This window comes from Antennarius striatus, chromosome 16, assembly GCF_040054535.1.
Source record: "Antennarius striatus isolate MH-2024 chromosome 16, ASM4005453v1, whole genome shotgun sequence".
Classification (NCBI taxonomy): domain Eukaryota; kingdom Metazoa; phylum Chordata; class Actinopteri; order Lophiiformes; family Antennariidae; genus Antennarius; species Antennarius striatus.
This window is the reverse complement of record NC_090791.1, coordinates 48,890-76,727: the sequence shown is the minus strand read 5'-3', so window position 1 is coordinate 76,727 and position 27,838 is coordinate 48,890. Positions and strand designations below refer to the sequence as shown.

The 27,838-nt window shown below is 45.9% G+C and overlaps 4 protein-coding genes across 4 annotated transcripts; 1 reads left to right on the top strand and 3 right to left on the bottom strand.

Moving 5' to 3' along the window:
• Positions 1-632: 632 nt before the first annotated feature.
• rcvrna (recoverin a) lies at positions 633-3,547 on the bottom strand. The gene is made up of 3 exons (XM_068337114.1): positions 3,116-3,547; positions 2,519-2,630; positions 633-2,436 (listed from the first exon to the last, which is right to left on the bottom strand). The coding sequence occupies exons 1-3, from the start codon at positions 3,494-3,496 to the stop codon at positions 2,318-2,320; spliced, it is 612 nt and encodes a 203-aa protein (XP_068193215.1). The 5' UTR covers positions 3,497-3,547; the 3' UTR covers positions 633-2,317.
• A 5,675-nt stretch (positions 3,548-9,222) lies between these two features.
• LOC137610152 (germ cell-specific gene 1-like protein) lies at positions 9,223-16,044 on the top strand. Its single transcript, XM_068337624.1, has 5 exons — positions 9,223-9,526; positions 13,866-13,913; positions 14,546-14,698; positions 14,830-14,941; positions 15,027-16,044. The coding sequence occupies exons 1-5, from the start codon at positions 9,223-9,225 to the stop codon at positions 15,325-15,327; spliced, it is 918 nt and encodes a 305-aa protein (XP_068193725.1). The 3' UTR covers positions 15,328-16,044.
• A 310-nt stretch (positions 16,045-16,354) lies between these two features.
• On the bottom strand, positions 16,355-19,244 carry LOC137609669 (protein NATD1-like). Its single transcript, XM_068336850.1, has 3 exons — positions 19,055-19,244; positions 17,831-17,949; positions 16,355-17,760 (listed from the first exon to the last, which is right to left on the bottom strand). Exons 1-3 carry the CDS (start codon positions 19,212-19,214, stop codon positions 17,644-17,646), a joined length of 396 nt encoding a protein of 131 aa, XP_068192951.1. The 5' UTR covers positions 19,215-19,244; the 3' UTR covers positions 16,355-17,643.
• Positions 19,245-19,506: 262 nt separating this feature from the next.
• LOC137610289 (dehydrogenase/reductase SDR family member 7C-B-like) lies at positions 19,507-27,829 on the bottom strand. The gene is made up of 7 exons (XM_068337840.1): positions 27,695-27,829; positions 25,986-26,160; positions 25,803-25,915; positions 24,942-25,152; positions 20,912-21,004; positions 19,944-20,099; positions 19,507-19,828 (listed from the first exon to the last, which is right to left on the bottom strand). Exons 2-7 carry the CDS (start codon positions 26,143-26,145, stop codon positions 19,620-19,622), a joined length of 942 nt encoding a protein of 313 aa, XP_068193941.1. The 5' UTR covers positions 26,146-26,160; positions 27,695-27,829; the 3' UTR covers positions 19,507-19,619.
• Between the last annotated feature and the right edge of the window lie 9 nt (positions 27,830-27,838).

The following is a 27,838-nucleotide window of genomic DNA, read 5'->3' as shown; positions in this document are numbered from 1 at the left end:
TAGGGTTTGGTTTAGGGGTTAGGGTTGGGTTTAGGGTTAAGGTTAGAGGTTAGGGGTCAGGGTTAGGGATTAGGGTTGGGTTTAGGGGGTTAGGGTTGGGTTTAGGGGTTAGGGTTGGGTTTAGGGGTTAGGGTTGGGTTTAGGCTTAGGGTTAGGCTTGGGTTAGGGGTTAAGATTAGGGGTTAGGGTTGGATTCAGGGGTTAGGGTTAGGTTTAGAGGTTAGGGGTCAGGGTTAGGGATTATGGTTGGGTTTGGGGGGTTAGGGTTGAGGTTAGGGGTTGGGAAGGTTAGGGGTCAGCGTTGGGTTAGGGTTGGGTTAGGGTTAGGGTTGGGTTTAGGGATAAGGGTTTGGTTTAGTGGTAAGGGGTTAGACTTAGGGTTTGGGTTCTCTTAAATCCAGATGATGAATTTTGGATGCAATGGACGAGATGTTATGTGTGCATTTCTTCAACAAGGACATTAGAAATGCAGCAGATGACTGACAGAAAGCATAAAATTTATAATAATAATAATAATAGTAATATAGTAATAACAGTAATGAGTTAAGCACAGGATATTTAATAGTGTGTGAGCAGACATGATAATGTGTGCCTAGTCAGGACACATACGGTGCATTTGGAGGACTGAAGGAAACAAAGCATTAAAATGTAGGCATTGTGTCGTCATCTCTTTTTATTTATTTGATGACCACAACATCAGTATGTTTTCAGTCAGTAAATGCATTTGTCATTCCATGTTGTGTTGTTATAAATGACATTATGTTGATTTAAATCACAGCTACCCACACCAGCACATTGTTTGTTCCACCCGCTTAATCCGATCTAGACATGAAGAAGGAGATCGACTCAACCGACCTTCACCTCCTAATAGGATTGGCTAATCCGGCTGGATTGTTAACCTGAGCCTAAATCTTTCAAAAGAGCTCTGATGAACTGATGAACAAACATGCTGCCACCAAACAAAAGAGGAAACTCTGAACTGAATCGTGTTTTACAGCCAGTACCCAGTAACACAAAGAGTCTGTCGGCTTTGTTTCAGCAACACAAACAAAAACTGAAGTTTAAAAATGTACAAAGAACTCTTTGCTAGCCTGGGGAGGAAAAAAGGACTAAGTGCAACAGAAATGAAATGAACGCCATAGTTCCATGATCCCAGCTAATTTTTCCCATGTTTGTCTAGTTGTCATTTTAATAATGTCATAATTTGAGAGTACCCATATACACAAGAAAAGCAGCCACACCAGCTTTTAACCAGTAAAACCAAGTCTTCATATATTTCTTGCTAATCTTGACCTTTGTATATCTTACAGTTGAGCAGATTGGTGTTAATGACCCCAAAAGACATCGTGGGGCCACAAACTAATAGGTACAGAAAAACACACAGAATATACAAAATAACCTTATCAAAAACACACAATATCAATATCTTTTTAAACAAAAATCAATAAATTTATGCAGCTTGACCACAGGAAACAGCTGACAGATAGCGCTGCTCTGCTAGCAGGACTAGTCAGTATTTACCAGTGTAATTTATCAGATGTTACTCTTGCTCACATAGTTTAAGATGGACCGTTTTTCTTGTCAATGTGCTGTATAAAAATAAAATGATCAAGGTATGTCTGAATTCCAAGTAAGTTAGGTTTTTCTAAAGCTAGATAAGGTTAGCGCACTAGCTAGCCTTTACAGACTTGTGGAGCATATGGACCTCATAATTTAAAAAAGTTCATAAATTTACATTAAATACTGATTGTTAAACCTTTTTACAAACTTCTACATACTTCAGGGTATGTAATGCATTTAGCCTAACCCTGAAAACACACACATCCACACACTGAAGTGTGAGGTGTCTGAAATGACAGCTGCTGTTGCACTGATAACAGGGCAAATCGGGTTTAGCAGGGGCAGTTGATCGAGTGTTTATTTTTCTTTCAATGTTTATTCCAGGAAACATATTATGTTTCCAGGTAAATTAGTGGTGGCTAAATGCTATCTTACTATTTGTCCTAAACTAAGTGGCGGGCAGGTTTGATGGATTCTCTTTTTTTAATCACAAGTTGCCTTCCTGTCCCCTAGCTTGGAGCCTACAGTTAGGGTCACCACTGTGAGGTCATCTGTCAATCTCATGAATTTTACGTTTTCTGACGTTTTAAAGGTCATCCGTTTAAAATGAATTCAGTGATTTCTGGGTACAACAGGAACACAAACCATTAGTCCATAAATAAAAATAGACACACAAGGATCCACGTAGATGAACATGTAGATGATTTTAACATGCTCAGACCTCCTGCCTGATCTTCTGCCCCCTCTGGTCTGAACACTACTGCTTCTTCTCTTTCAGCTTGTCCTTAATTCTTTGAGGCTCGTCATACTGGATCAGCCGCAGGATCTCCTTGTTTTCCATCACACCCTGAATGAATTCTCCCTCCGAGATCTTGTCTGATGGGATTTAAAACAGCAGAATTAAAGAAGCATCATATTGTCGTTCTTTTAAACCTCAATGTGGGGGCAGTTCTGTTACCGTTCTCCTTCTTTCCAAAAAATTCCCAGACTTTTCCAGCTCGTTTCTCGGGTGTATTTTCATCCTCAGGCAGGTTCTTCTGGTCGTCGGCAGGAATCATGTTGAAAATGGACTGAGTGACAGGAAGAATATGTTTCACAGACGTGACTTTAAAGGACCCGCAGTCAGTAGAACAATCTCAACATGTCTCAGGGATTAACACGATTCAACATTTGCTGTTTCCAACTGAATAAAAATATCTCTATATTTTGGAATTACAGAAATATTTCACTTGCAATTTAAATAACTTTAAAAGGTTAACTTTATTCAGAGGGTCCGACTTTATCTGTTTACGAAGGTTTAAAACCATCCGACCGCGTCCACAATGCATGAATGAATTTCATGAAGTCCCAGTTTGCCATTTCATATGCAGCTTCATCTAAAGTGATGAATTATCTGCCAAATTGAAACTGTTGTCATTAATTAAACCAGATTTGCAAAACTATTCGCTCTTGTTTTCAACGTTTACTTGTGGTAAAGTGACTGAATACAGAATGTGTGAGTAAGGAAAGGAAATTTCTTTTCTGCACCATTGTAATGGCAGAAGGTAAGAAGTACCCTAACGATCTCCAGGATCTCGTTTTTGCTGATGGTTCCATTCCCGTCCACGTCGTACAGGGCGAAGGCCCACTCCAGCTTCTGGAGCGTCTTCCCCCCCGAGGTCAGGTGCAGAGCCACGATGTACTCCTTGAAGTCCAGGGTGCCGTCGGCGTTGGTGTCGAAGCTCCTGAAGACGTGCCGGGCGTACTCTGTGGGGTCGGCGTTGGGGAAGAAGCTGGCGTAGATGCCTTCAAACTGCTCCTTGCTGATCTTCCCACCGGGACACTCCTTCAGGAAGGACTGGTACCAGGTGCAGAGCTCAGCCTCCGAGTACTTGGTGTTGGACTTCAGCTCTTCCAGCAGCTCCTTGGACAAGGCGCTGCTCTTGCTGTTCCCCATCCTTGTTGGGGTCCTGCAGTTCTGGCTTCTGTTCACTCCTATGGCCCCTGAAGCTGCCAAACAGGATTATGGTCATCGCTACCTATATCCTGACGGCTGTCTGAAAGATTAAGGGGATAACCACGTCAGCACACGATGACACCTCGCTGAAGACAGGCTTACACGCTGCTAAAGCAGAGGATTAAAGCCAGCAGGTGGCAAACGGGTCAACATCTGGGGGCCTTTAATGCTTTTTGCAGGATTATCACTGACTCTGCAACCCTACCTGGACCACTGGTGTTAAATTCCACACATTAACCACAAGTAGCATGTTACCAAGCAACACTTGTCTTCAGCGAATAGCTTATTGTTTTGATGAATGCACTTGTCACCTGACTTCCTGCTTTAACATTTCATCCATGTTTCCTGTCATATCTTTAAACATTAAAGTCAGTATAATGTATAATAATATAAAATGTATCATAAACTCATAATATTTTAATATTTTACAATTTGAATTTTGTATTATTTCAAATGGTGAGTTGGGTGTTGCTCTGCTGCTCTGGGGGTGTGGCAGGAGGAGAGGCTGAACAGCTCCAGATCTGTCTCTCATCTCAACACCTGTGCCTCATCTTCACACCTGTGCCTCATCAGGCTGATTAGGCTGAAGCTTCTGAAGCTGGTTTCCCCTTCGGTTTGGGGCCAGATTGTTTCATCTTTCCACACGTCTAGTTTGTTGGACTTTGAGAGTTTTCTTGTGTTTCCTGGATTTTTGCTTCTCTGATTGAACTATGAAGGAAGGCTGCTCCACCGATGTTCTCCTCCACCGATGTTCTTCTCCACCGATGTTCTTCTCCACCGATGTTCTTCTCCACTGGTGTTCTTCTCCACTGGTGTTCTTCTCCACTGGTGTTCTTCTCCACTGGTGTTCTTCTCCACCGGTTAGAGAACTCTCTCGACACGGAAACGTTGTGTTGCCAGTTACCAAAGTCACATCGGGGTGTAAGTCCCCGCAACTGGGGCATCTCGTGTGTCACCGCTGACAGGTTTCCATGATCCTGAACAACAGGGCGGAAGAATTTAACTTCCTTTTTGTTGTTAGAGTGGATTACTATGACTACCCGTGGTACGCCACCTCCTCTCGGATGAAATGCTTTGGCTGTGGAGAGGAGGGACACATTGTTAGCGCCTGTCTGAGGCACATCAGCGATGCTCCGGGTCCCGGTGACACAGCGGCTCCCACCGCCGCTCCGAGGCGTCCCGTTCCGGCTCCGCGGCGCCGTAGCATCGGGGAATCGGAGCAGAGAGATGCTCCGAGGGGCGAGACTGAGAGTCAGATGCAGGTAGGAGCAGTGATAACCAGTAATATTGTGAGGGGGCGGAGTGAAGGTGGGACAAGTGAGGATGGTGGCAGTTGGCTGAGAGAGCAGGTGGAGTGATGGGTGAGAGTGGGGCGGCGCCCAGCGAGTTGGGTGAGGTGACGGTTGTGGGGGGTGAGAATGGGGGGCTGACAGATGAACAGGGGGAGGATGGAGAGGTAATGAGTGAAATGGATGAGTTTATGGAGGTGGTAGGTGAACTGGGTGAGAAAGGTACACTGGGTGAGACTAAGGTGGTGACAGGTGCAGTGGGTGAGAATAGGAGGGAGACTGGTGATGAAAATGAGAATGTTGAGACAGGAAACCAGACAGGTACTGAAGATATCACAGATGACCATTCGTCTGGATGGATTCCTGTTCCGACCAGGCGGCGCGGTGAGCGGAAGAATGTTTTAACTGTTTCTGCCAGATGTAAAGCTGGCCGGATTGAGGTCCCACCGAGTGTTCCAGACAGTAGTGACAGTGATGATTGTACGTCTGATTGCAGTGACTTACCGTATTTATTCGAGTATAACGCGTAAAATTTTCTACCTAAAAAAGAACTCAAAGTTTGGGTGCGCGTTATAAACGAGAGCTGGGGTGACACTCTTAGATGTATTAGTATACAGTATTATTTGCGCAATGACTTATTGGTCGAAGATATCGCTGACCACAATCCCAAAACATTGAATGCAACCACATCTCTCGACCCACAAAACATCCGTGGTCAATTTTTAGTAACAGTATCCAAATCATTTGCGTGGGCGATCTAAAATAAATACCGGTAATTCATGATGGCTCATGCGCATCACTCCTGCAGAGGCGAGGCGTATCTAAGGAAATGGTATTCAATAATCAAATGCGTCCTCAGCAGACCTTGTCGGATGGTGTCATTTCCGAGAATTCTTATTATCCGCTGTGACGTATGATATTTGATTATTGATTAGCATTTTATTAGCTACGCCTTGTCTCTTCATTTCCTTCCCTCGCCTCGGCCACACTGAAACGTGAGTTACCGGTAAGCATTGCTGGTGTATCTGACTTTGAAGGATTTTAAATACCGGTAGATATTGTCAATTTTATTTCGGTATTGTGTTCATAGTTTACGTTGTCAATAAATGATTTTTATCATGGACGCACGTGTTTAACAATGTTTGGCACTTACAATGCTTTGTCTGAGCCGAGAAAAAGTGAAACAAAATTTTATACCGATTTTTAATCGAAAATTAGGGATGCGCGTTATACACGTGTGCGCGTTATACTCGAATAAATACGGTATCTCATACTCCAGTCACTGCCAGTCAACAGCACGATTTGTACCCTGAAAGAATGTTTAAATTGTTTTTACAACAAACTAAAGGCATGAAAGGTCTGAATCTAGAACAGTTTTTCCCTGATAAATTATTTTTTTATAATTCGGCAAAACAACTTATTAAAAACAGAGCCACATCAGAACTCAGTGACCAAGAGATATACCGACTCAAAAAAAATGAGTAAAGTCCGTAAACAACAGCTTTTAATTTTGCTTTTATTATTTTTCCTATTTAGTTATTTTAAGGTCCCTTCAACTTTCCCCTCATCATGGATTCTTTTAGAGAGGGGACGTTAAACGTAAATGGAGCCAGAGAAGAAAGGAAAAGGCCTCTGGTCTTTGACACAGCAAGGAGGAAAACTATTGATGTTCTGTTTCTACAAGAAACACACAGCGACGAGAACAATGAGGTGGACTGGATGAAGGAGTGGGAAGGACAGGTGGTCCTGAGCCTCAACACCACGCTGAGTGGTGGGGTGGGCTTCCTGTTCTCTAGAACCTTTAACCCAACATCTCTAGAGATTGAGCGGGGGCTACAACTGTGGAGGCAAAGACTCTCCGGGAAGGAGAGAAGCCTCCTCCTGGACTAAAGTACAGGGACTGTGCCAGACAATAAAGATCCTTTCCCAGAGGTCCACATCAGTCCCTGTTTGGAGAGCTGGAGGGTCCTCTGAACGACAGATCAGCCTGCACACGGCCAACAAAAAAATACTGTACAGACAATGTGTAAAAGTGAACAAGAGCAGCCTGTGTGACAGAGCCCCCACTACCTGGTCCAACGGGATGACGGGAAATGGACCTGACCTACAGTGGAGACTTCTGTACAAACCCCCCCTCAAGACAAAACCAGCCGACCTCCAGTGGAGGATTTTACATGGTGCCATCGGTTCCAATGCTTTATCTCTGTTTTTAACCCTGCGGTGTCCAGCCAGTGTCCCCTCTGTCCCCTTCAGGAGACAGTCTTTTCCTGTACTTTGAATATGAATGGAGCATATTCAACATGGAGACAAGAGCCTCTGTTTTTAGTTTGATAAATGTTAGTTTTCTTCATTCAGGAATGTTTTTGATGTGAATTCCTTTTTGTGTGAATCTCTTTTGGATTTTGTGTCAAAGTGATTATCTTGTAATTTGGCTTTTATGAATAAATGTATTTTTAAAAAATCAAAAATCAAATTTCCACCGGTGTTCTTTTCCACCGGTGTTCTTTTCCACCGGTGTTCTTTTCCACCAGTGTTCTTCTCCACTGGTGTTCTGCATATGGGTCCTGACCCAGTCCATGACACAATCAGGCCCAGTCTTGTGAGAGTGCCGCAGCATTAATCTGCAGGAATCCATAAGTTCCTGTCATATCAGGGGACAGAACAGGAGAACAAAGACCTTCAACCTGGAATGACTCCTGAACCAGATCCACCTCAGCATCGGATTAGGACAATCCAAATCATCATGTAGGCCTCCGTTTATGTAATCATCCTCCACTCAAGGCTTTGTCATCAAAAAGGCATAAAATGTCCAGCGTATCCGTCTCGGGGGATTGGCCCTTGTTTGCATTTTATTACATGGAAGCTAATGTTGGCGCTAATCCCTTTATGTTCAGGGGGAATCATTCAGCGTGACGCCGGCGGGGAGGCAGAACGCTGCTGTCCGGCCTGCAGGAGAACTAAAACCATCAGAAATATATGACATCGACACGCCCTTTGACATCATCAACACGCTCTTTGACATCATCAACACGCCTCACCTCTGCATTCACATCTCAGTTCATTCCTGTTCCCCGTCTCTTGTCTGGTTCTACGTCTTTATCCATCCTACTCTTCATCAGACCTACTCTTCATCAGACCTACTCTTCATCAGACCTACTCTTCATCAGACCTACTCTTCATCAGACCTACTCTTCATCAGACCTACACTTCCTGGCCAGCTTCTCCTTTCTGGTTCCTGATGTTGGCCTGTGCCGCTGCCTCCTGACTGACTGTTTCTCCCTGGTTCCTGATGTTGGCCTGTGCCGCTGCCTCCTGACTGACTGTTTCTCCCTGGTTCCTGATGTTGGGCTGCGCCGCTGCCTCCTGTCTGACTGTTTCTCCCTGGTTCCTGATGTTGGGCTGCGCCGCTGCCTCCTGACTGACTGACTGTGTCTCCCTGGTTCCTGGTGTTGGGCTGCGCCACTGCCTCCTGACTGACTGTGTCTCCCTGGTTCCTAATTTTGGGATGCACCTCTGCCTCCTGACTGACTGTTTCTCCCTGGTTCCTGATGTTGGGCTGCACCGCTGCCTCCTGACTGACTGTATCTCCCTGGTTCCTGATGTTGGGCTGTGCCGCTGCCTCCTGACTGACTGACTGTGTCTCCCTGGTTCCTGGTGTTGGGCTGCGCCATTGCCTCCTGACTGACTGTGTCTCCCTGGTTCCTAATGTTGGGCTGCGCCGCTGCCTCCTGACTGACTATGTCTCCCTGGTTCCTGATGTTGGGCTGCGCCGCTGCCTCCTGACTGACTGTGTCTCTCTGGTGCCTGATGTTGGGCTGCGCCGCTGCCTCCTGACTGTGTCTCCTTCACCTACTTATGTGGTGATTGTGCGTGGACCGGCAGGAGATTTGTCCTGATTTTCCCGTGGGACACGCGTTATGTCACAGCTCAGCCACTGCTAAACTTGATCTTCTGCCTGCGGCTGCAAATGCTTTGAGATGACATGAAATGCAGAAAAATGAGGGAAATGCAAACCTTGTCCTGGATTAAATCAGAGTAATCTTTTTTATAATATGCTCAGCCTAAGTCTGGACCATAATTTATGATTTGTAATGGATGATATTGAAGGCAAAGATTTGCAGAAGGGGAGGAGCGACGGGGCAGGAGGAGTGGCAGCACAGGAATGAGAGGTTTGTGGGACCGCCGGGGGTTTGTGGACAGACGGCGGCGCCTCGTTACTAGAGCCGGCGGAGAGATGGACACACTTCTCACCCAAAGAGCCTCAAACGCAACCAGATTATGAAGATTTGGTGTCTCTGTTGACAGGCGCAACGCAGTGGCTGCATCTCAAAAGCCAGGATTAGTTGCTTCTGGTTTCATCCCTACTTGGCCCCCACCATGAGGCTGGAGCGGGGCTGGCGGGCTTCGATGGCGCTCACACTCAACCTGCTGGCCTTTGCCTTCGCCCTGTCAGCGGTTACCACCAGCTACTGGTGCGAGGGCACCAGGAAGGTGGCCAAGCCCTTCTGCACCGGACCCCCCCTCAAGGTGAAGCAGTGGTTCTGCATCCGCTTCAACAGCTCCAATGTCAACGACAGCCGGCTGGTCCAGTACATTTTTGAGACGGGGGAGGAAAAGTTCCTCCTGAGGAAGTTCCACACCGGCATCTTCTTCTCCTGCGAGCAGGCGGCCGACATGAACGGTGAGCCTAACTGTCTGGGGGGGGGCTGACTCTTCATCACAATAACATCTTATTTACAGTCATAAATATATATATATATATGTGTATATATATATGTATCTGTAGGCAGTGATCCCTCGTTCCTCGCGGTTAATGCATTCCAGGAACCACAAACGAATAACGAATTCCAAGATAGAGCGAAAAACTATCTTGTTATGTAGGGTGATGTAAGGGTTTCTGAACCCCCCCATCCTGATATTAAACCACCTTCTATCTGTTTTACCTTTAAACCACTCTGATAGACTGTTTAAAACACTTAAGTGTCTCACGGTAGTCCGAGACTCACAGAACATAGCGCACTTCAGGATGCCGTCAGCCAATAGGATGCGCGTAAATTATCACGTGACTGTCTACTAAATATCCACGATGAGGTGAAGTCACGAGCGTTGGTGCGTGAATGCACGAGGGATTACTTATATTAGTGTGTGTGTATGCACACATACATACAGTATACTGTATCTTTGTGTATATATATTTGTATACACTGTATATATGTGTATGTATATATATGTGTGTGTATGTAATATATATACATATACAGTATATACAGGGTGTGTGTGTGTGTGTGTGTGTGTGTGTGTGTGTGTGTGTGTGTGTGTGTGTGTGTGTATACAGTATACTGTATGTACATGTGGTCCTTAACATATGAACATAACTGGTTCTTAGAGGTTGTTCATAAGTTGAATTGTTCATAAATCGTTATTGATTAAATTTCAATCTGTAATCTACATTTGAGGAAATTCAATTGTCATTACTACTCTACTAAAGTAATGTCATTACTACTCTACTAAAGTAATGTCATTACTACTCTACTAAAGTAATGTCATTACTACTGTATATGCAATTTCCTCCGGGATTAATAAAGTATCTATCTATCTATCTAAAGTAATGTCATTACTACTCTACTAAAGTAATGTCATTATTGCTCTACTAAAGTAATGTCATTACTACTCTACTAAAGTAATGTCATTACTACTCTACTAAAGTAATGTCATTACTACTCTACTAAAGTAATGTCATTACTACTCTACTAAAGTAATGTCATTACTACTCTACTAAAGTAATGTCATTACTACTCTACTAAAGTAATGTCATTACTACTGTACTAAAGTAATGTCATTACTACTCTACTAAAGTAATGTCATTACTACTCTACTAAAGTAATGTCATTACTGCTCTACTAAAGTAATGTCATTACTACTCTACTAAAGTAATGTCATTACTACTCTACTAAAGTAATGTCATTACTACTGTATATGCAATTTCCTCCGGGATTAATAAAGTATCTATCTATCTATCTATCTAAAGTAATGTCATTACTACTCTACTAAAGTAATGTCATTATTGCTCTACTAAAGTAATGTCATTACTACTCTACTAAAGTAATGTCATTACTACTCTACTAAAGTAATGTCATTACTACTCTACTAAAGTAATGTCATTACTACTCTACTAAAGTAATGTCATTACTACTCTACTAAAGTAATGTCATTACTACTCTACTAAAGTAATGTCATTACTACTCTACTAAAGTAATGTCATTACTACTCTACTAAAGTAATGTCATTACTACTGTACTAAAGTAATGTCATTACTACTGTACTAAAGTAATGTCATTACTACTCTACTAAAGTAATGTCATTACTACTCTACTAAAGTAATGTCATTACTACTCTACTAAAGTAATGTCATTACTACTCTACCAAAGTAATGTCAGTACTACTCTACTAAAGTAATGTCATTACTACTCTACTAAAGTAATGTCATTACTACTCTAAATACTAAAGTAATGTCATTACTACTCTAAATACTAAAGTAATGTCATTACTACTCCAAATACTAAAGTAATGTCAGTACTACTCTAAATACTAAAGTAATGTCATTACTACTCCAAATACTAAAGTAATGTCAGTACTACTCTAAATAATAAAGTAATGTCATTACTACTCTACTAAAGTAATGTCATTACTACTCTACTAAAGTAATGTCAGTACTACTCAAAATACTAAAGTAATGTCAGTACTACTATAAATACTAAAGTAATGTCAGTACTACTCTAAAAATTAAAGTAATGTCAGTACTACTCTAAATACTAAAGTAATGTCATTACTACTCCAAATACTAAAGTAATGTCATTACCAGTACCACCCCTAACCTAATTATCGGCTGGGGTCCGGCTTCCTTTTTCCTCCACGCCACCATACTGTTCCACCCCTCATCCACCCATCCACTGTGGACCATCTGCTGTGGACCTGCACCTCCCATCCACCAGTATCACCCCCCACCTAACCATCGACTGGGGTCCTGCTGCCTCTCTTCCTTGGTGTCATCTTACTGTTCCACCCCTTATCCGCCCAGCCGCCGTGGACCTTCCTCTGTGGACCTGCACCTCCAAGCCCACCAGTACCCCCCCTCAACTATCCATCGGCTGGGGTCCTGCTTCCTTTCCTCCTCCTTCCTCCATACAGTCATCCACACAGCTGTAGTTGTGCCTTGACTTTATCAACCTTAACCATATTGATACTGTCTCTCTCTGGCCTGTCTCACTCTCTCTCTGTCTCACTCTCTGTCTCACTCTCTCTCTGTCTCTCTCTCTGTCTCACTCTCTCTCTGTCTCTCTCTCTGTCTCACTCTCTGTCTCTCTCTCTGTCTCACTCTCTCTGTCTCACTCTCTGTCTCTCTCTCTGTCTCACTCTCTCTCTGTCTCTCTCTCTGTCTCACTCTCTGTCTCTCTGTCTCACTCTCTCTGTGTCTCTCTCTCTGTCTCACTCTCTCTCTGTCTCTCTCTCTCTCTGTCTCTCTCTCTCTCTGTCTCTCTCTCTGTCTCACTCTCTCTCTGTCTCTCTCTCTGTCTCACTCTCTCTCTGTCTCTCTCTCTCTCTGTCTCTCTCTCTCTCTGTCTCTCTCTCTGTCTCACTCTCTCTCTGTCTCTCTCTCTCTGACCCTGTTCTTGTCTTCCTTTGATTTCTTTTCCACCCAACCGGTCGAGGCGGATGGCCGCCCAAAAGAGTCTGGGTCCTGTCCGGAGTTTCTTCCTCAATGAGGGAGTTTTTCCCTCCACTGTCTCTGATGCTCTGGAGGGTTCAGTTGGGTTTCTGTCTGTTAAAGCGCTTTGAAATGTCTGCTGTCATGATTAAGCGCTATATAAATAAAACTTGATTGATTGATTGAACTACTCTAAATACTAAAGTAATGTCATTACTACTCCAAATACTAAAGTAATGTCATTACTACTCCAAATACTAAAGTAGGGGGAACTGCAGGTGTGACAGCTGTCAGTCTGTGGAAAATGAACAAATCCATCCATACTCTGCAGGGTTAATTCTGTGGGATGTTGCAGCAGGTAACCATGACAACCATGTTGCATCATAGAAGAATCGTTTTTAGGGGATTGTTGGGCCTCTGAACACCAGGATAGCTGATCGTTTCCAACGTCAGGAATCAGATTCTAGAATTAATGTGGAGCTTAATCTCATCAGATTAAACATTAAAGCCGTTCACACGTTTCTGTTCCGTCGAGTCGCTGCAGCAGAAATCATGTCAGCAGGTGTTCAGAGCAGATCTACCTGTAAGATCCTTACGTAACGTTCCCGACAGAAGGCTCTTCTCCTCAACCCCCTATCAAATATTTTGGGATGTGTCCTCATTCTAATTGTCTCCTGTTTGCATGGATTAAGTTCAGATCCAGGATGGAGAGACTTGATGTCCACATGAAGAATGAAAGAGAACATTTATGCCTGAAAGGAGAACTGTGGTTCAGCTCAGGGGTTGTTCAGAGTGCTTATATTGTTAAATCATATTAAATATTAATGACTAAATGAGCAACAAGCTTTAAAATCTGGTAAGTTTTAGGGTTTAGTTCATTTACAAAAATTCAACCCTGAAAACCATGAATGTGTGGTTTGTTTTCACTGGTTGACCATAGTGGAATAATACTGGAATACTTTAATCTAAAGATAATCCTGTTTAATTTACTTCCATGAGAGAGACTACAGTTTGTAGTATTTTTAATCGAGCACTAAGAAAAAGAAAACATATGAAAATAAAGATAGTGATGATGATGGTGATAATGATGTCACTTTGTGCTGCTGCCAACCCAGTCATGCCATGGATTGTTTCCATGGTAACCAGAAGGCTGATACGGCTCAAGAGAAGGAACTGACTGTGGACAGGAAGGGAAGGGGCCTCAGCATGTCTGACCCTATTCAGGGTGGGGCATCTGCCTCCCAGGGGCGGAGCCTCGGGCCCCGTTTTTGTGTGGAATGCGTCCTGCTCCTGAGCGGTGTTCTTTCTCTTTCAGGTTTTAACTGTCGGGACTTCTCAGAGATCGCCCCGGAGCACGAGAGAGGTTTGTATGTGGTGTCTGCGTCTGATTGGCTCTCACTCAGTGGGACACGCCTCCACGTTTTCACCCTGTGAACGGAGCCTGGAGGTATGCCTCCACCCTGCCACCCAGTTTCACACCTGGTCTGACCTTTGGCTGACCTTTGAAGGCTCTCTAAAAGGTCCGGCAGAAGGACCACGAGAGCTTTTTCATTTCCTCAGATGTGGGATTAATTGTGATGACTTGATGACATTATGGGATGCACAGATGGAGCCTCCATCAGGAGGAAGCGTCCAATCACTGAGGTTTAAGTCCTCAGTGAGCGCTAGCAGCAGCAGCGCTAGCAGCAGCAGCGCTAGCAGCAGCAGCGCTAGCAGCAGCAGCGCTAGCAGCAGCAGCGCTAGCAGCAGCAGCGCTAGCAGCAGCAGCGCTAGCAGCAGCAGCGCTAGCAGCAGCAGCGCTAGCAGCAGCAGCGCTAGCAGCAGCAGCGCTAGCAGCAGGTGGATCAGCTGAGTCCCATCACAGGTCAGCCTGGTGGCCGGGGTCCATTCACATGCTAGGTGATGATGCGTCTCTACGGCTGGAGGACGTCAGAACGTCTGAGCTCATGTGACATCATCAGTGAGGGACAGGTGCTCTGTGCCCCTGTGTCCTAGGGGTCCTGTGGCTGTGCATCGTGGCGGAGAGCCTGTACCTCAGCCTGCTGTTCGCCGGCGGCGCCCTGATGACCCTGGAGCAGTCTCCCTGCTTCAGCATCATGAACAAGCTGAAGCTCAGTGCCTTCGCTGCCATGTGCACCGCGCTGTCAGGTGACCTCCTCCTGCTCCTCATCCTCATCATCATCATTATTAGTGTTATTTATTATTATTGGTATTTATTGTTAGTTATTTTTGGTTATTAACCACTGACCTGGTTTCTGTGGTTACCCTGGGATGCTCAGGCCTTTGTGGGATGGTGGCCCACATGATGTTCACCACCATCTTCCAGCTGGCCGTGGCCATGGGGCCAGAGGACTGGAGGCCGAAGACCTGGGACTACAGCTGGTCTTACGTGTGAGCATCTCAACAACATGACCTCTGACCTTCTCCCCATCAGTCTGATCAGTAGAACCTGAATCTAATCCTGGTCTACTCCTAGCTTAGCGTGGGGCTCCTTCGGCACCTGCATGGCCTCGGCAGTGACGGCGCTGAACCGCTACACCAAGACCATCATCGAGTTCAAATACAAGCGGAGGAACATCGAGAAGAACCTGCTGGTGAAGCAGAAGCTGCTGGAGCTGGAGCTGCCAGAGCCCGTGTGGGACGTTTTCCTGACGGCCGCGCCGCCGGATGGCGAGGCACAGCTGGAGCTGCTGGTCAACGGCCACAAGCCGACCACGGGGACCAGGACCCTGGTGGGACTGGACCAGGTCCCAGAACAAGGAGAGGCGTACTGCTGAACCTGGAGAACCTCCCTTCTCCTGCTCGTCTCCAACAGCTGGACTGATTTCTTCCACTGGAGGAGTTTTGTTTCTCCTGGCGTCACGAGGAATCCCAGAATTCCTTTCCAGCTGCAGCTCTGACACACGGACCTCCTCAGCCCAATGAGTCCTCCAGATGGACGAGGCTGGAGAACGTTCCAGCAGCTCGCTGTCACCACGGAGGAGGGGGCAGAAGAACGTGTTCCATGGAAAATCAGTTCTACATGATCACAAAGCAGCGGCGCGGTGGCCAGTGGGGGAAGCTGTCGCCGCACAGCAAGGCAAGGTTTGCATGTTCTCCCCGTGTTTGGGGGGCTTCCTCCCCCCTCCAGAAACATGAGCTTCAGGTTAACTGGCCGTCCCAAATTGACCGTAGTGTGTGTGTGTGTGTGCGTGATTGTCTTTGTGTGTGGCTCCGCGGCGCACAGGCGTCGCACCCAGAGTTTGCCCCACCTCACGTCCTCAGTCAGCTGGGATAGGCTCCACCCCTCCCATTACCCCCCACAGCCAATGAGGAGGTAAGAAGATAGATGGATGATCACAACGCAGAACCTCAGATGCACACGACAGACTAGAAGCGTGTTGGTGTGACAGCCAGCTGTCACAGGTTCTCGCCGCTGACTGGTGATTGGCTTCCTGCTTGTGGAACATGTGTGACGGTGACAGCCGGGATTTTGATGTTTTAGACCACTTGTGTCAAACCCAAGGCCCGGGGGCCAAATGTGGCCCTCCACATCATTTAATGTGGCCCTCGAGAGCATAAAAGGTCAGAGTGTCTGAAAATAAATAGGTCAAAAGTGTGCTTTGACCAAAACTACATTTCCCACAATGCAGTAGTTCAGCCCATTTTAAGTCTGACTAAACATAGTGAACAAAGTTAACGTCCTAACTTGTGTCTGATGTTATTTTTCTTTATTGATTGATCGTTTGATCCTTGATTGATGGAGTTCTGTGGGTTTAATAACCTGACAAATGAAAAGGATTTATGTTAGAACAGAGAAACAAACAAACATGTTTTTTCTGTCTAACTGTAATGTTTGGAACTAGAATCAGTCAGAAATTCAGTTATTTAACATTAAGGAGTAGTTACATTTAGTTACATTACACTGAGTTACATTTAGTTACATTTATTAGTTACATTAAGGAGTAGTTACATTTAGTTACATTACACTGAGTTACATTTAGTTACATTTATTAGTTACATTAAGGAGTAGTTACATTTAGTTACATTACACTGAGTTACATTTAGTTACATTTACATTACATTGAGTTACAATGAGTTACATTTATTAGTTACATCTGGCCCTTTGAGGACAGCCGTGATGCTGATGTGCCCCCCCACCCCCAATGAAGATGAGTTTGATGCCCCTGCTTTAGAATGTGAAGGAAGTCACCGACCCTCCACAAATGTCCTCCTCCACTCTGTTTTTCAAGAACATTTCAATTCTTCTAGAACGGTTCTATTCTTCTGGAACAGTTCTATTCTTCTGGAACGGTTCTATTCTTCTGGAACGGTTCTGTTCTTCTGGAACAGTTCTATTCTTCTGGAACGGTTCTATTCTTCTGGAACGGTTCTGTTCTTCTGGAACGGTTCTATTCTTCTAGAACGGTTCTATTCTTCTGGAACGGTTCTATTCTTCTAGAATATGTCCATCCTGCTGCATTTATTGATACAGGAAACCCATCAGCGCAGATTGTAAGTGACATCACCATCCTGTTATCATGTAACCATGCTACTGCTGATGAAGGGACTGGATTATTATGGGATCTTGTGAGAGAAGCTCTGCTCCGTCAGGTCTTCCTGTCACACAACTTTGAAATAACCTGCATTTCATTTCTCAGAAAATTTTATAATTTGTCCTAATTTTACCAGAAGCAGAAACAGAAGCGCCATCAGGTGATGACCCCTCCTGTGGCCCCGGGCCCAGGGCCACGCCAACACTTCCACTATGAGGTCTAACAGTTTGTGTTGTTACCTTAAAAAGAGGAAGGCTGGGCAGGTTATCACACCTTTAATTCCATCGTTATAAACTCTGATCAAATATATTGATTACCTAAACTCAGTGTGATTCAGTCCCAGCTTCAAATCAAATGAATGGGTCCCCCACCAATCAGAACCGATCACAGATCAAATCAATGTCATTACCACCCACACACACGTCTGTGGAGCACTGCAGCCTCTGCTGGAAGCCTGAACCCCTGTCCAGCATTCCACAAATATTCCCCGTGACTTGGTTCCACAGGTGGGTCGCTGGTACCGGTCGACCCAGTTCTGCTCGGGTGGTGGTTCTGCAGTCAGGGGAAGATCCGGTCCTGGTAGCGCTGCAGAGGGTTCTCCTCCAGATACTTCTGGATGTACCAGCAGGAGACGTGAGCCTTGAGGTTCTCTTCCACCACAAACTCCAAAGCAGCCTAGAAGACAGAACCAGAAGGTCACCCTCCCCCAGAGGTCGGTTCTAAAGCTTCACCGCTGACCTCTGACCTGTGACAGCAGGGCTGCGACGCCTCGACCCCTCAGGGCCTCTGGAACAAAGGTGGACATGAGCTCCACCTCCTGGGGGGCTGTGAACCTGTAGTGAAGCACGGCCCGGTCACTACAACCTGTAGACGGGGGGGGGGGGGGTCAGAGGTTCACGGCAAACAGATGGGACGTGGACACATTTCTACTGTTCACTGAATCACTGGCGTTTCCTCACGGGGTCACCATTAATATTAACGTTAATATTAATGTTTATATGAATATCAATGTCATTAATATCACTAGTAATACTAATAATGGACGAGCCACACAAGGAAGTTATGGGAAAGAGTAGTGAAGCTGGACTAAGGGCAGAAGTGAACATTAGTGAGCAGCAGTATGGTTTCATGCTACAGATGCTGATAGAGGAGACCAGAGGAGACCAGAGGAGAGCAGAGGAGGGCAGAGGAGGGCAGAGGAGAGCAGAGGAGGGCAGAGGAGAGCAGAGGAGAGCAGAGGAGAGCAGAGGAGGGCAGAGGAGACCAGAGGAGGGCAGAGGAGAGCAGAGGAGGGCAGAGGAGACCAGAGGAGAGCAGAGGAGGGCAGAGGAGACCAGAGGAGGGCAGAGGAGACCAGAGGAGGGCAGAGAAGGGCAGAGGTGACCAGAGGAGGGCAGAGGTGACCAGAGGGGGCAGAGGGGGCAGAGGAGACCAGAGGAGGGCAGAGAAGGGCAGAGGAGACCAGAGGAGGGCAGAGGAGACCAGAGGAGGGCAGAGGAGAGCAGAAGTAGCTGCTGTCAGGAGACCAAAGAGGAGGTTTATGGATGTAGTGAAAGAGGACATGAAGGTAGTTGGTGTGAGAGAAGAGGATGAGAAGACAGGGTTAGATGGAGGACACTGATTGGCTGTGGAGACCCTGAAGGGAGGAGTTTAAAGTAATGATGGATGAACCCTAAAGACTGAACCTTAAATTCTTTCTTATTAGTGTCACGTGACTTGCTCCTCCGCTGTAATTGGCTGGAACGGGTGATCACGTGTTACTTTAACGCGTCAAATCCACGCCGAAATACAAGATGAAACATTTTCCGTTCGGTACCGTTCAGGCCTCCGGTTCCAGCTACCGGTTAACGGGCCAACCGGGAAACGACGAGTCCACCAGCGTGACGTCAACAGGCCGCTCACAGACGCCGGGCTCGAGCTGTGGAGTGTCCCCTGCAAAGGAGCGTCGGCCCCGGCTCACGCTGCTTACCCGCCCCGCTGGCCGCACAGACGGTGAAGAGCCGGTTCCGCCGGTCGTGCTGCACCACGGAACCGAACGACCGACCGGAGCTGGACGAACCGACGGCGGTCCGGTGAGCCTGGACCCTGAGGGTCACCGCAGCGACTCTGGAAAGCAGTTCCAACCCCATGATGGCACGGAAGGACCCGGAAGTGCTCCGGTGTGTCGTGTGAGGAGCGTCCGGTAGGGGGCGCTGCGAACCCCGAGCCGCCCCACCTGCGGTCTACCGACAGAACCGTCAGTGATGGGCCGATGATCAAATACTCTGGCATAAATAATCACGACTTTAAGGTGATGGAGTGTGTTTTTCATGCGTTACGGACAACTCAGGATTGTATAGGTAAGAAATTAATCAATATTATCTCATTTTCAAAGACTTAAAATGACCAGGAAACAAAATCTCAAGTCTCCTTGTTCAGATTTTGGTGCAGTACGATCCTTTAATAACTTTGAGACATTTTTCACACATACAGGAGAACTAACGTGGGCGATCACGTGGAACTCATGACTGTACGTCGTTAGGACGCTGTTCCTGTCATGTCAACATGCTGTCGGCGGTGGTGCCATTCACGCCTGCAGCCGTCACGGCAAAGAACACGTCGGGGAGGAGGGCCCGGGTGTAGATGGCCACCCTGGGGAGCGAGGGAGCGATCAGAACCTCTTTCGTCTTGTTATTCAGGGTCTTCACGAGCTCCGCCACTGCTTCATGTGGAGACACACCACCAGGTCTTTGGGTGTAGAACCCTGCAGGAGACATTGATCGTGTCCTTCATTGGTCATAGGTTCACGTCACGACGTTGCTCCATTACGATCAAACCCAACGCAGCGTAGAAGTGTGGTCCAGCTTGGTCTTACTTACAGGACCAGATGGACCTGGAGGAGGTTGGTTCCACGCTGTCAGAGGAAGATGAGCTGATGAAGGTGTGGTTGATGGTGCTGATGGAGATCCCATACTCGTCCACCTCAGCCCTCAGACAGTCGAAGAACGCCTGAACGGCGTGTTTAGAGGCTGCGTCTGGAAAAAGGCAGGCGGTGAAACAGCAGCTCCTGATCCCGCAGTTTTACACGCCGTTTCCACCGTCACAGCTCTGGTGGTTCGTCTCAGCAGAGAGGAACACTGCGTGGAACCGCTCATTCCACATGGACACAGTAAATGTTCTCACATGTCTGTTTGGTACCGTTCTAGTCTTGGATTGCTGTTGAATCTCTGGACAGAATATTAGGTCTTATAAAACAACTGATGCACAAACTAATAATAATAATAATCCATTACAATAATAAAAAGAATCCCAACAAAAACTGGATAAACAGGCGTTTTAGCCAATGGTTGAGAGACGTCACGTCATTTACAACAGATCATCTCAACGGATCATCAATTGGATCATCTCTTACAACGAGTTGATCCAAAGACAGACTTCCTGTTTCCTGTTAGACTTTAATCGAATGAATCCTGTAGTTATTGGTTACTATAATTGGTTATTTTGGAAACATTGCACCAGGATCAGAATTCAGTTCAACAACCTACTCCCTCCTGCTTCCATGTATTTGTGTATTTTGATTTGTATTAATTGTTTTAAATGAATCTAATTTTGTTGTCTCTGCCCGCTAATCAATATTTTGCCCTGTTTGAGTTTAGAGTCTGAACTAAAACTGGACAGAAGCTTATATCAACTGACGGCACAACACAGGTTTGACAAGTTCCTTCCTACTGTGTCATGATTGGCTGATACAAACTCTAATGTGATTGGCTGTCACGATAGTCCTTATTAGGGAAGGACCTTCTCTAATAACTAATGTAGTAACAGGGAACTAAGTGCATAAACTCACATGTTGTGCAAAATGGTACCGCCAGCTTCCCCTGGATGCTGCTGACCAGCAGGATGTGTCCGGTTCTCCTGGAGATCATGGAGGGCAGCACACCTGAGACGCAAAGAAAAGCGCTGCATAAACTTTAGTCCATTGTTGAAGGTTCCATACAGGACAGATCAACAGACAAGAAACAGCAGAACAGGCTTGACACTATCACACGTTTCAAACCGTGTGCTTCCAGACGCTCCTAATGTTCCTAACAGTGTGCTTCTAGATGTTTGTAATGTTCCTAACAGTGTGCTTCTAGATGTTTGTAATGTTCCTAACATTGTGCTTCTAGATGTTTGTAATGTTCCTAACAGTGTGCTTCTAGATGTTTGTAATGTTCCTAACAGTGTGCTTCTAGACCAGGGGGTCGGCAACCCGGGGCCGCATGCGGCCCTTTAGTGCCTCCCTTGTGGCCCCCTGGAGATTAATCACAAAATAAAAAAGAATACTTATCATCGTCGGCGGTGCACTGGCGTCGTGCCCGGAGTGTCCCCCGCCTCACGCCCTATGCTGCCGAGATAGGCTCCGGCTCCCCATGACGCGCTGCGGCGGATATAGCGGTGGTGATCTGAAGATGACTGACTGGCTGATTTATCATCGTTATCGTGTTGTTTAAAATTTTAGTCAGGCACCTTCTAGGACAGCTCAGATGCACTGTGGGGTCCTACTGTTGCCCCGGCTCCAGAAAGCAGTGGTGATTGGTTGGCAGCACAGTGGGCGGGTGATGAGTGATGTGACATGAGTCCTGACCAATCGGATGAGACTCCCGGTATCTCTGGCCACCTGAGGGCGGGTCTACTCGGTCTACGATTTGCCTCAGCGGCACTGCCGCTCTGTCCTGGGGGGCTGCCGGACAGAGTCAGGGTGGACGACAGAGAGGCACGAGGACTCCACAGCAGCGCTGCAGCCATTCAGTGGTGGGGGGAGGAGGTCCGCTGCTGGTCGGTACACATACGTGTACATTTATATGAGTTCATACAGATTAGACGGGAATTGAAAGCCGCGCTAATTAGCGCTAACGCTGCTAATAGCGAAGTGAATCGTGTAGTTATTATCATTAATCCAAACAAGTGTGTTCCTGTTGGGTTTGTTCAGCCTTGGTATGTGTAACACTATGTATGTAGGGCCTGTCTGCGGGGCCGGTTGTTCTGGTAGGGGGTGAAATCAGGACCGGAGAAGCGCCTGTTGCTCCGTTGAGGGAGGACGCATCCGTTGGACGGAGGCGATTCTGGAGAGCGGTGAACTACAAAACAGTTGTTCACGAAATTATGGTCTGTAATGCCAGAAGTTACTGATTAAATGCCAGAAATCAACTGTTCCCTGTGTGGTGCCTGCTCTCTGACCGGAGTTACCGCTGTGGATAAGGGGGTTCCAACACACACACAGTCCCCCCATTATATCTCCAACAGGTGGTGATTACACGGAGGACTCATTAAAATAATGAAAACAAAACAATACAGAAAGTTAGACCTGCTTCTCTCTGCAAAGACAGTGAAGGAAAGAAGACGCAACTGTAACAGACAAGAAAAGATTGATTTTGGAGTTTTATTAATTTCACCAAAATCCCTCACGATGTGCTTTGATTTCTTTTAAGGATGTGAATTTATTTATTTCAGTTTTATATTTTGTATTTCCTTTGCGCTTACGGTCAGCACCTTTATTTTGAAAAATAAAGGAAGTGATGTCCGTAACATCCGGTCCGTCCGACTCGTCAGTCTGCTTGAACCTGACGGCGGGAGGTAGGTGCACCGGTCCGCTGTCCACTAAAAGTTCTACTGACAAGTTTTAGTGACGGTTTCTTGCAATATTGAAAAGTAATGTTGTTCAGTGACGTGTTTACAGTGTTTGTGTTGTGGGACGGGATCCGTTTACATGTTTACATGTTTACGGTGTTTGTGTTGTGGGACGGGATCCGTTAGCTGCTTTGGGATGGGAAAAGTAAGCTAGCTTTACACGTGTTCTACCTGTGTGTGTGTGTATGTGTGTGTGTGTGTGTGTGTGTGTGTGTGTGTGTGTGTGTCTGTGTGTGTGTGTGTGTGTGTGTGTGTCTGTCTGTCTGTCTGTGTGTCTGTCTGTCTGTCTGTGTGTGTGTCTGTGTGTGTGTGTCTGTGTGTGTCTGTGTGTGTCTGTGTGTGTGTCTGTGTGTCTGTGTGTGTGTGTGTGTGTGTGTGTGTGTGTGTGTGTGTGTGTCTGTGTGTGTGTGTGTCTGTGTGTGTGTGTGTCTGTGTGTGTGTCTGTGTCTGTGTGTGTGTGTGTGTGTGTGTGTCTGTGTGTGTGTGTGTCTGTGTGTGTATGTGTGTGTGTGTGTGTGTGTGTCTGTGTGTGTGTGTGTGTGTCTGTCTGTGTGTGTGTGTGTGTGTCTCTGTGTGTGTATGTGTGTGTGTGTGTGTGTGTGTGTGGAGGGGTGCACAGGAGCGTCCTAACTTCTCTCCTTGTTAACCCAACCTAACATATTTCCCCCTTGTGTTAGGTGTTGCATGGAGGGCATGAATATTCACACCCTGGTTTGTTTTAATTTCATCACGCTGCAGGTATGTGTACAGGTGTTTAGTGTCCTGTGTTATGTTCATAAACTGTAGGTTTTCTTTCATGTACATTGTATTTTATTTTCAATCATTTATATTTTATTTGTTTTCTGTGACATTTTGAATGTTTTAAGTCGGTCTGCCTTGAACCTGACTGCGGGAGGTGTTGCATGGAGGGCATGAATATTCACACCCTGGTTTGTTCTAATATCACGCTGCAGGAATAAATACCGACCGAAAAAGTCACCTCTGTGTCCGGTCTATTGCGCACCAGAACACAACACAGGGTAGTCGGAGCATGCGGACCGCCCCGGCTACACAACATCACCAGTCAGCAAATCTAGGACATTAATTCAACTCCAGCATTATCAATTAAACGTGATGAGTTGTGTGATGTGATCGATGGTGAACAGACAGGCTGTTGTGCAGGTCTGTAAACTCCAACGAGCAGCAAAAAGAAACGATAGTTAATAGCACTGCTTGTTTAGAACATGTTACCTAAACATGCTCAATAAAAGTCTCCAGGGAGGGAAACACTTTTGTCATTGGAGCTCCAGCTGACTACTCATCAGGGATGAACAGCGAGGCTCTCAGCCCCCCTCCCTGAAAGAGTCCAGAGACGACCCCCCCCCATCACCATCACACACTGAACGGGGATTACTGTATTTAGGAGAGATCGTTGATATTTGAGCTGCATTTGGGAGCAGATTTAACAAGTTCATCAATGCAACAAAACATAATACAATAATAAAGTAATGGAAGTTAAACTTAAAGCACCAAATCTGGTACAACAGAGTCACGTGGTGCATCATCCTCTCTAGGATGCGCTGCATGGAAAATAATGAATCTCATTATGCATTGTCGAGTAGTTTATCAATTTGATAGTAGGTTAACATAGCTAATATAGACGCTTAGAGCTTGTGTTGCCTTCATATAAAGCTCATAATTTTTTGCAGCCCCTGACAGGTTTGATTTTATTTTTTTTTGGTTCAATTTGGCCCTTTGAACGTTTAAGGTTGCAGACCCCTGTTCTAGACGTTCCTAACAGTGTGCTTCTAGATGTTCCTAACAGTGTGCTTCTCAACGTTCCTCACGATGTGCTTCTAGACGTTTGTAATGTTCCTAACTGTGTGCTTCTAGACGTTTGTAATGTTCCTGTGTGCTTCTAGACGTTTGTAATGTTCCTGTGTGCTTCTAGACGTTTGTAATGTTCCTAACTGTGTGCTTCTAGACGTTCCTAACAGTGTGCTTCTAGACGTTTGTAATGTTCCTGTGTGCTTCTAGACGTTTGTAATGTTCCTGTGTGCTTCTAGACGTTTGTAATGTTCCTGTGTGCTTCTAGACGTTTGTAATGTTCCTAACTGTGTGCTTCTAGACGTTCCTAACTGTGTGCTTCTTGACGTTCCTCACGTCGTGCTTCTAGACGTTTGCAATGTTCCTAACTGTGTGCTTCTAGACGTTCCTAACCTTCTTACCTTTTGCCAGGGTAGCAGGTCCAAAGTAGTTGTTGTCCATGAGGATCTTATCAGTCTCCAGAGACACCCTGTGAGCCGGGGCTTTGACCTTCATGCTGTTGTTGAGGATGAGGATGTCCATGCAGCCGTAACAGTCCAGCAGCTCCTCCACCACCTCAGGCAGGCTGTCCATGTCTCCAAAGTCCAACAGCACCAGTTTGGGAGGGAAAGTCTGGGCAGGAGACACCCATGCTGTCAGAGACTAAAACAGGTTCTAAAAGATTCTAAAATAGGTTCTAAACAGATTCTAAAACAGGGCCTTAAACAGGTTCTTAAACAGGTTCTAAAACTGGTTCTACGCACAGGAAGAACACATGTACAACTAATGACACAATAATAATAGATTAGATTTATATGGCGCTTTTCTGGACACTCAAAGCTACTTTTTACATTGGATCCATTATTCATTCACTCCTCATTCATACTTGGTGAGGGTAAGTTACGAACGTAGCCACAGCTACCCTGGCGCAGACTGACAGGCGTGGCTGCCAATCTGCGCCAACAGCCCCTCGACTCACCACCGGAACAAACAAATGCCAACGAGTGCCCCACTGGAGGCAAGGAGGGTAAAGTGTCTTACCCATGGACACAACAAAAAAGGACAGAGCGGGAGCGGGAATCAAACTGCCAATATTGAATCACTGGATGACCCGCTCTACCACTGAGCCACTGTCGCCCTAAAGACCCAAAAACCTTTTGAGCAGGTTCAGGCTGACCCCCTGTAGGGGTTCAAGGTGGAAGTTTGGCGCCTCCTGTCAGTGGAGGGGGGGCTCATGGGTAACAGCACTGGATCATTCCTGGTCTGGGTTCTGCTAGACTTACCACAGTGGGGTCTGAAGAGTGGGCCAGGTCATCAGAAAGCTCTTCCAGTTTGTCCCAGCTCTTCCCACAGAGGATCAGTCGCGCCCCCCCTCTGTGGAACACGCCTGCACACTCTGTGTAGAGAACATGAAGCAGAAGCCATGACACCATGAAGGGAACGTTCTGCAGTCATTGGTTCTTTACCTTTGCCCAGGCTGGACAGAGCGTCGGTGATGACCACCACTTTGTTGTGCACAGATGTTCTGGACAACAAACCCATCATTGCACTGTAGAGGTAGAAGAACCCGGCGGTCAGCACAACACATGGCAATAGGAGAGCAGTGGTGGTCCAGCCTGGGTCCATCTTCTGGAGAAGATTCTGAAAAAACAGAGCCCAAAAAACGAAATTAGTTTGTACAGGTTTGTATAAAACATCCTAAACCACAAGTCAGGAAGTTAATGAGGAGGTTTGACATCTGTCTCTACCTGTTTGTAGGTGGTTAGTGTAGCTTGGCATCAATCCACCATGCAATGTAGTGCATAGAACAGGAAGTGGTTTAGTCCGTAAGTCCAGAGACACTAACCTTCTGAATTGTGTAAACAGTGTTTTGGCTTCTGCATGAAGAAAATTGTTCTATACTCTATTATACTGTACTGCACTGTATTACACTACTGCACTATACTATTCTGTACTATGCTACAGTAAACTGTAGAAGAAGTAGTACACTTGAATGATCCCCTTAGGGAAATTATATCTTAACTCGTGGTTAGTAATCATGCATATATATGTTTTTTGTACAGGCCCCTGAAACAACCAATCACACACAAGGGGCCTGCAGGCTAAGTACAGGGAGGCAGGGTGATGGGTAGCCCCATCTTTGGTGCGTCCCGAATGAGCAGCTTGTGGAGGGGACGGTGCCTTGTCAGTGAATACTGAATTGTTCCCTAAAACAAGGCGAGGCAGAGTCTCCACCAGAGTTGCTGTTGTCATCACAGAGTTCCTGGTTAGTGAGTTTAACTCTTTTGTTGTAAAAGTGTGTTTGGACGATATCACCATACTGTTTAGATGGAGATTATGTTTCAGGTGATAAACGTGATTGGATGGGTTTTATTTAAGATCTGCGTTTACACCAAATCGCTCCAGCTCGGTAACTTTGGAATCCATCTCACTCTCTACAAGCATCTTTCAAGCTAATTATTCTTACAGTTCTGAAATGAAAATAGAGAGGATGTTTAGGATTGTTCTTAAATTAGTCAAACGAAATGATAAAAACATCACTGACATTTTTATGAACTCAATATTGCTTAATAAGATATTCGTATTATTTGTATTTCTACGTATTTATACAGGATACAAATAGTCGTACTTTAAAAGGAGAAGTAGTTGTGCAAAACAGGATTTGGTAAGCAGCAACCCCTTTTACTGAGGGGGGGGGGGGCTGGTCCTGAACGCTCTGTCCAGCCCCACATTGATTTTAATATAAAAAGAGCATTTTGCTGTCTCATGATTGAAATAGTTATTTTATCCATTCTTTATGTTCGTCCAGGTATTACATTTAATGTGCATGCGTGTCTGTTGGACCCCTCAGTGTTGAGCTGCTGCATGTCCGAGTAGTGGTGTCTTCAATGAATATTTAATGGTAATAATTCATAACACAACGGTTTATGACTTGTTTTCCGAGGGTCATTATGGATTTCTTCTTTGTCCTACTTGAAGTTTCAGTTTGGGTTCACCGGCCATCAAGCATTGGTCCTAAATATAAACGACTAGAAATAGATCCTGTCTCTCACTAGTGCCAGAGTGCTCCCATAGTTAGAGAGACAGCCAATCAGAGCTCGTTCTAGTAGAAACACCTGAAAAAGATCTCCGCTTCACGGAGTGGCTTCAACAAATAAAGACTCAAATCAATTACCAGCCTTGTGGACTCGGGTTTGACTCCCGTCCTGAGGAGCGGTGGACTCGGGTTTGATTCCCGTCCTGAGGAGCGGTGGACTCGGGTTTGACTCCCGTCCTGAGGAGCGGTGGACTCGGGTTTGACTCCCGTCCTGAGGAGCGG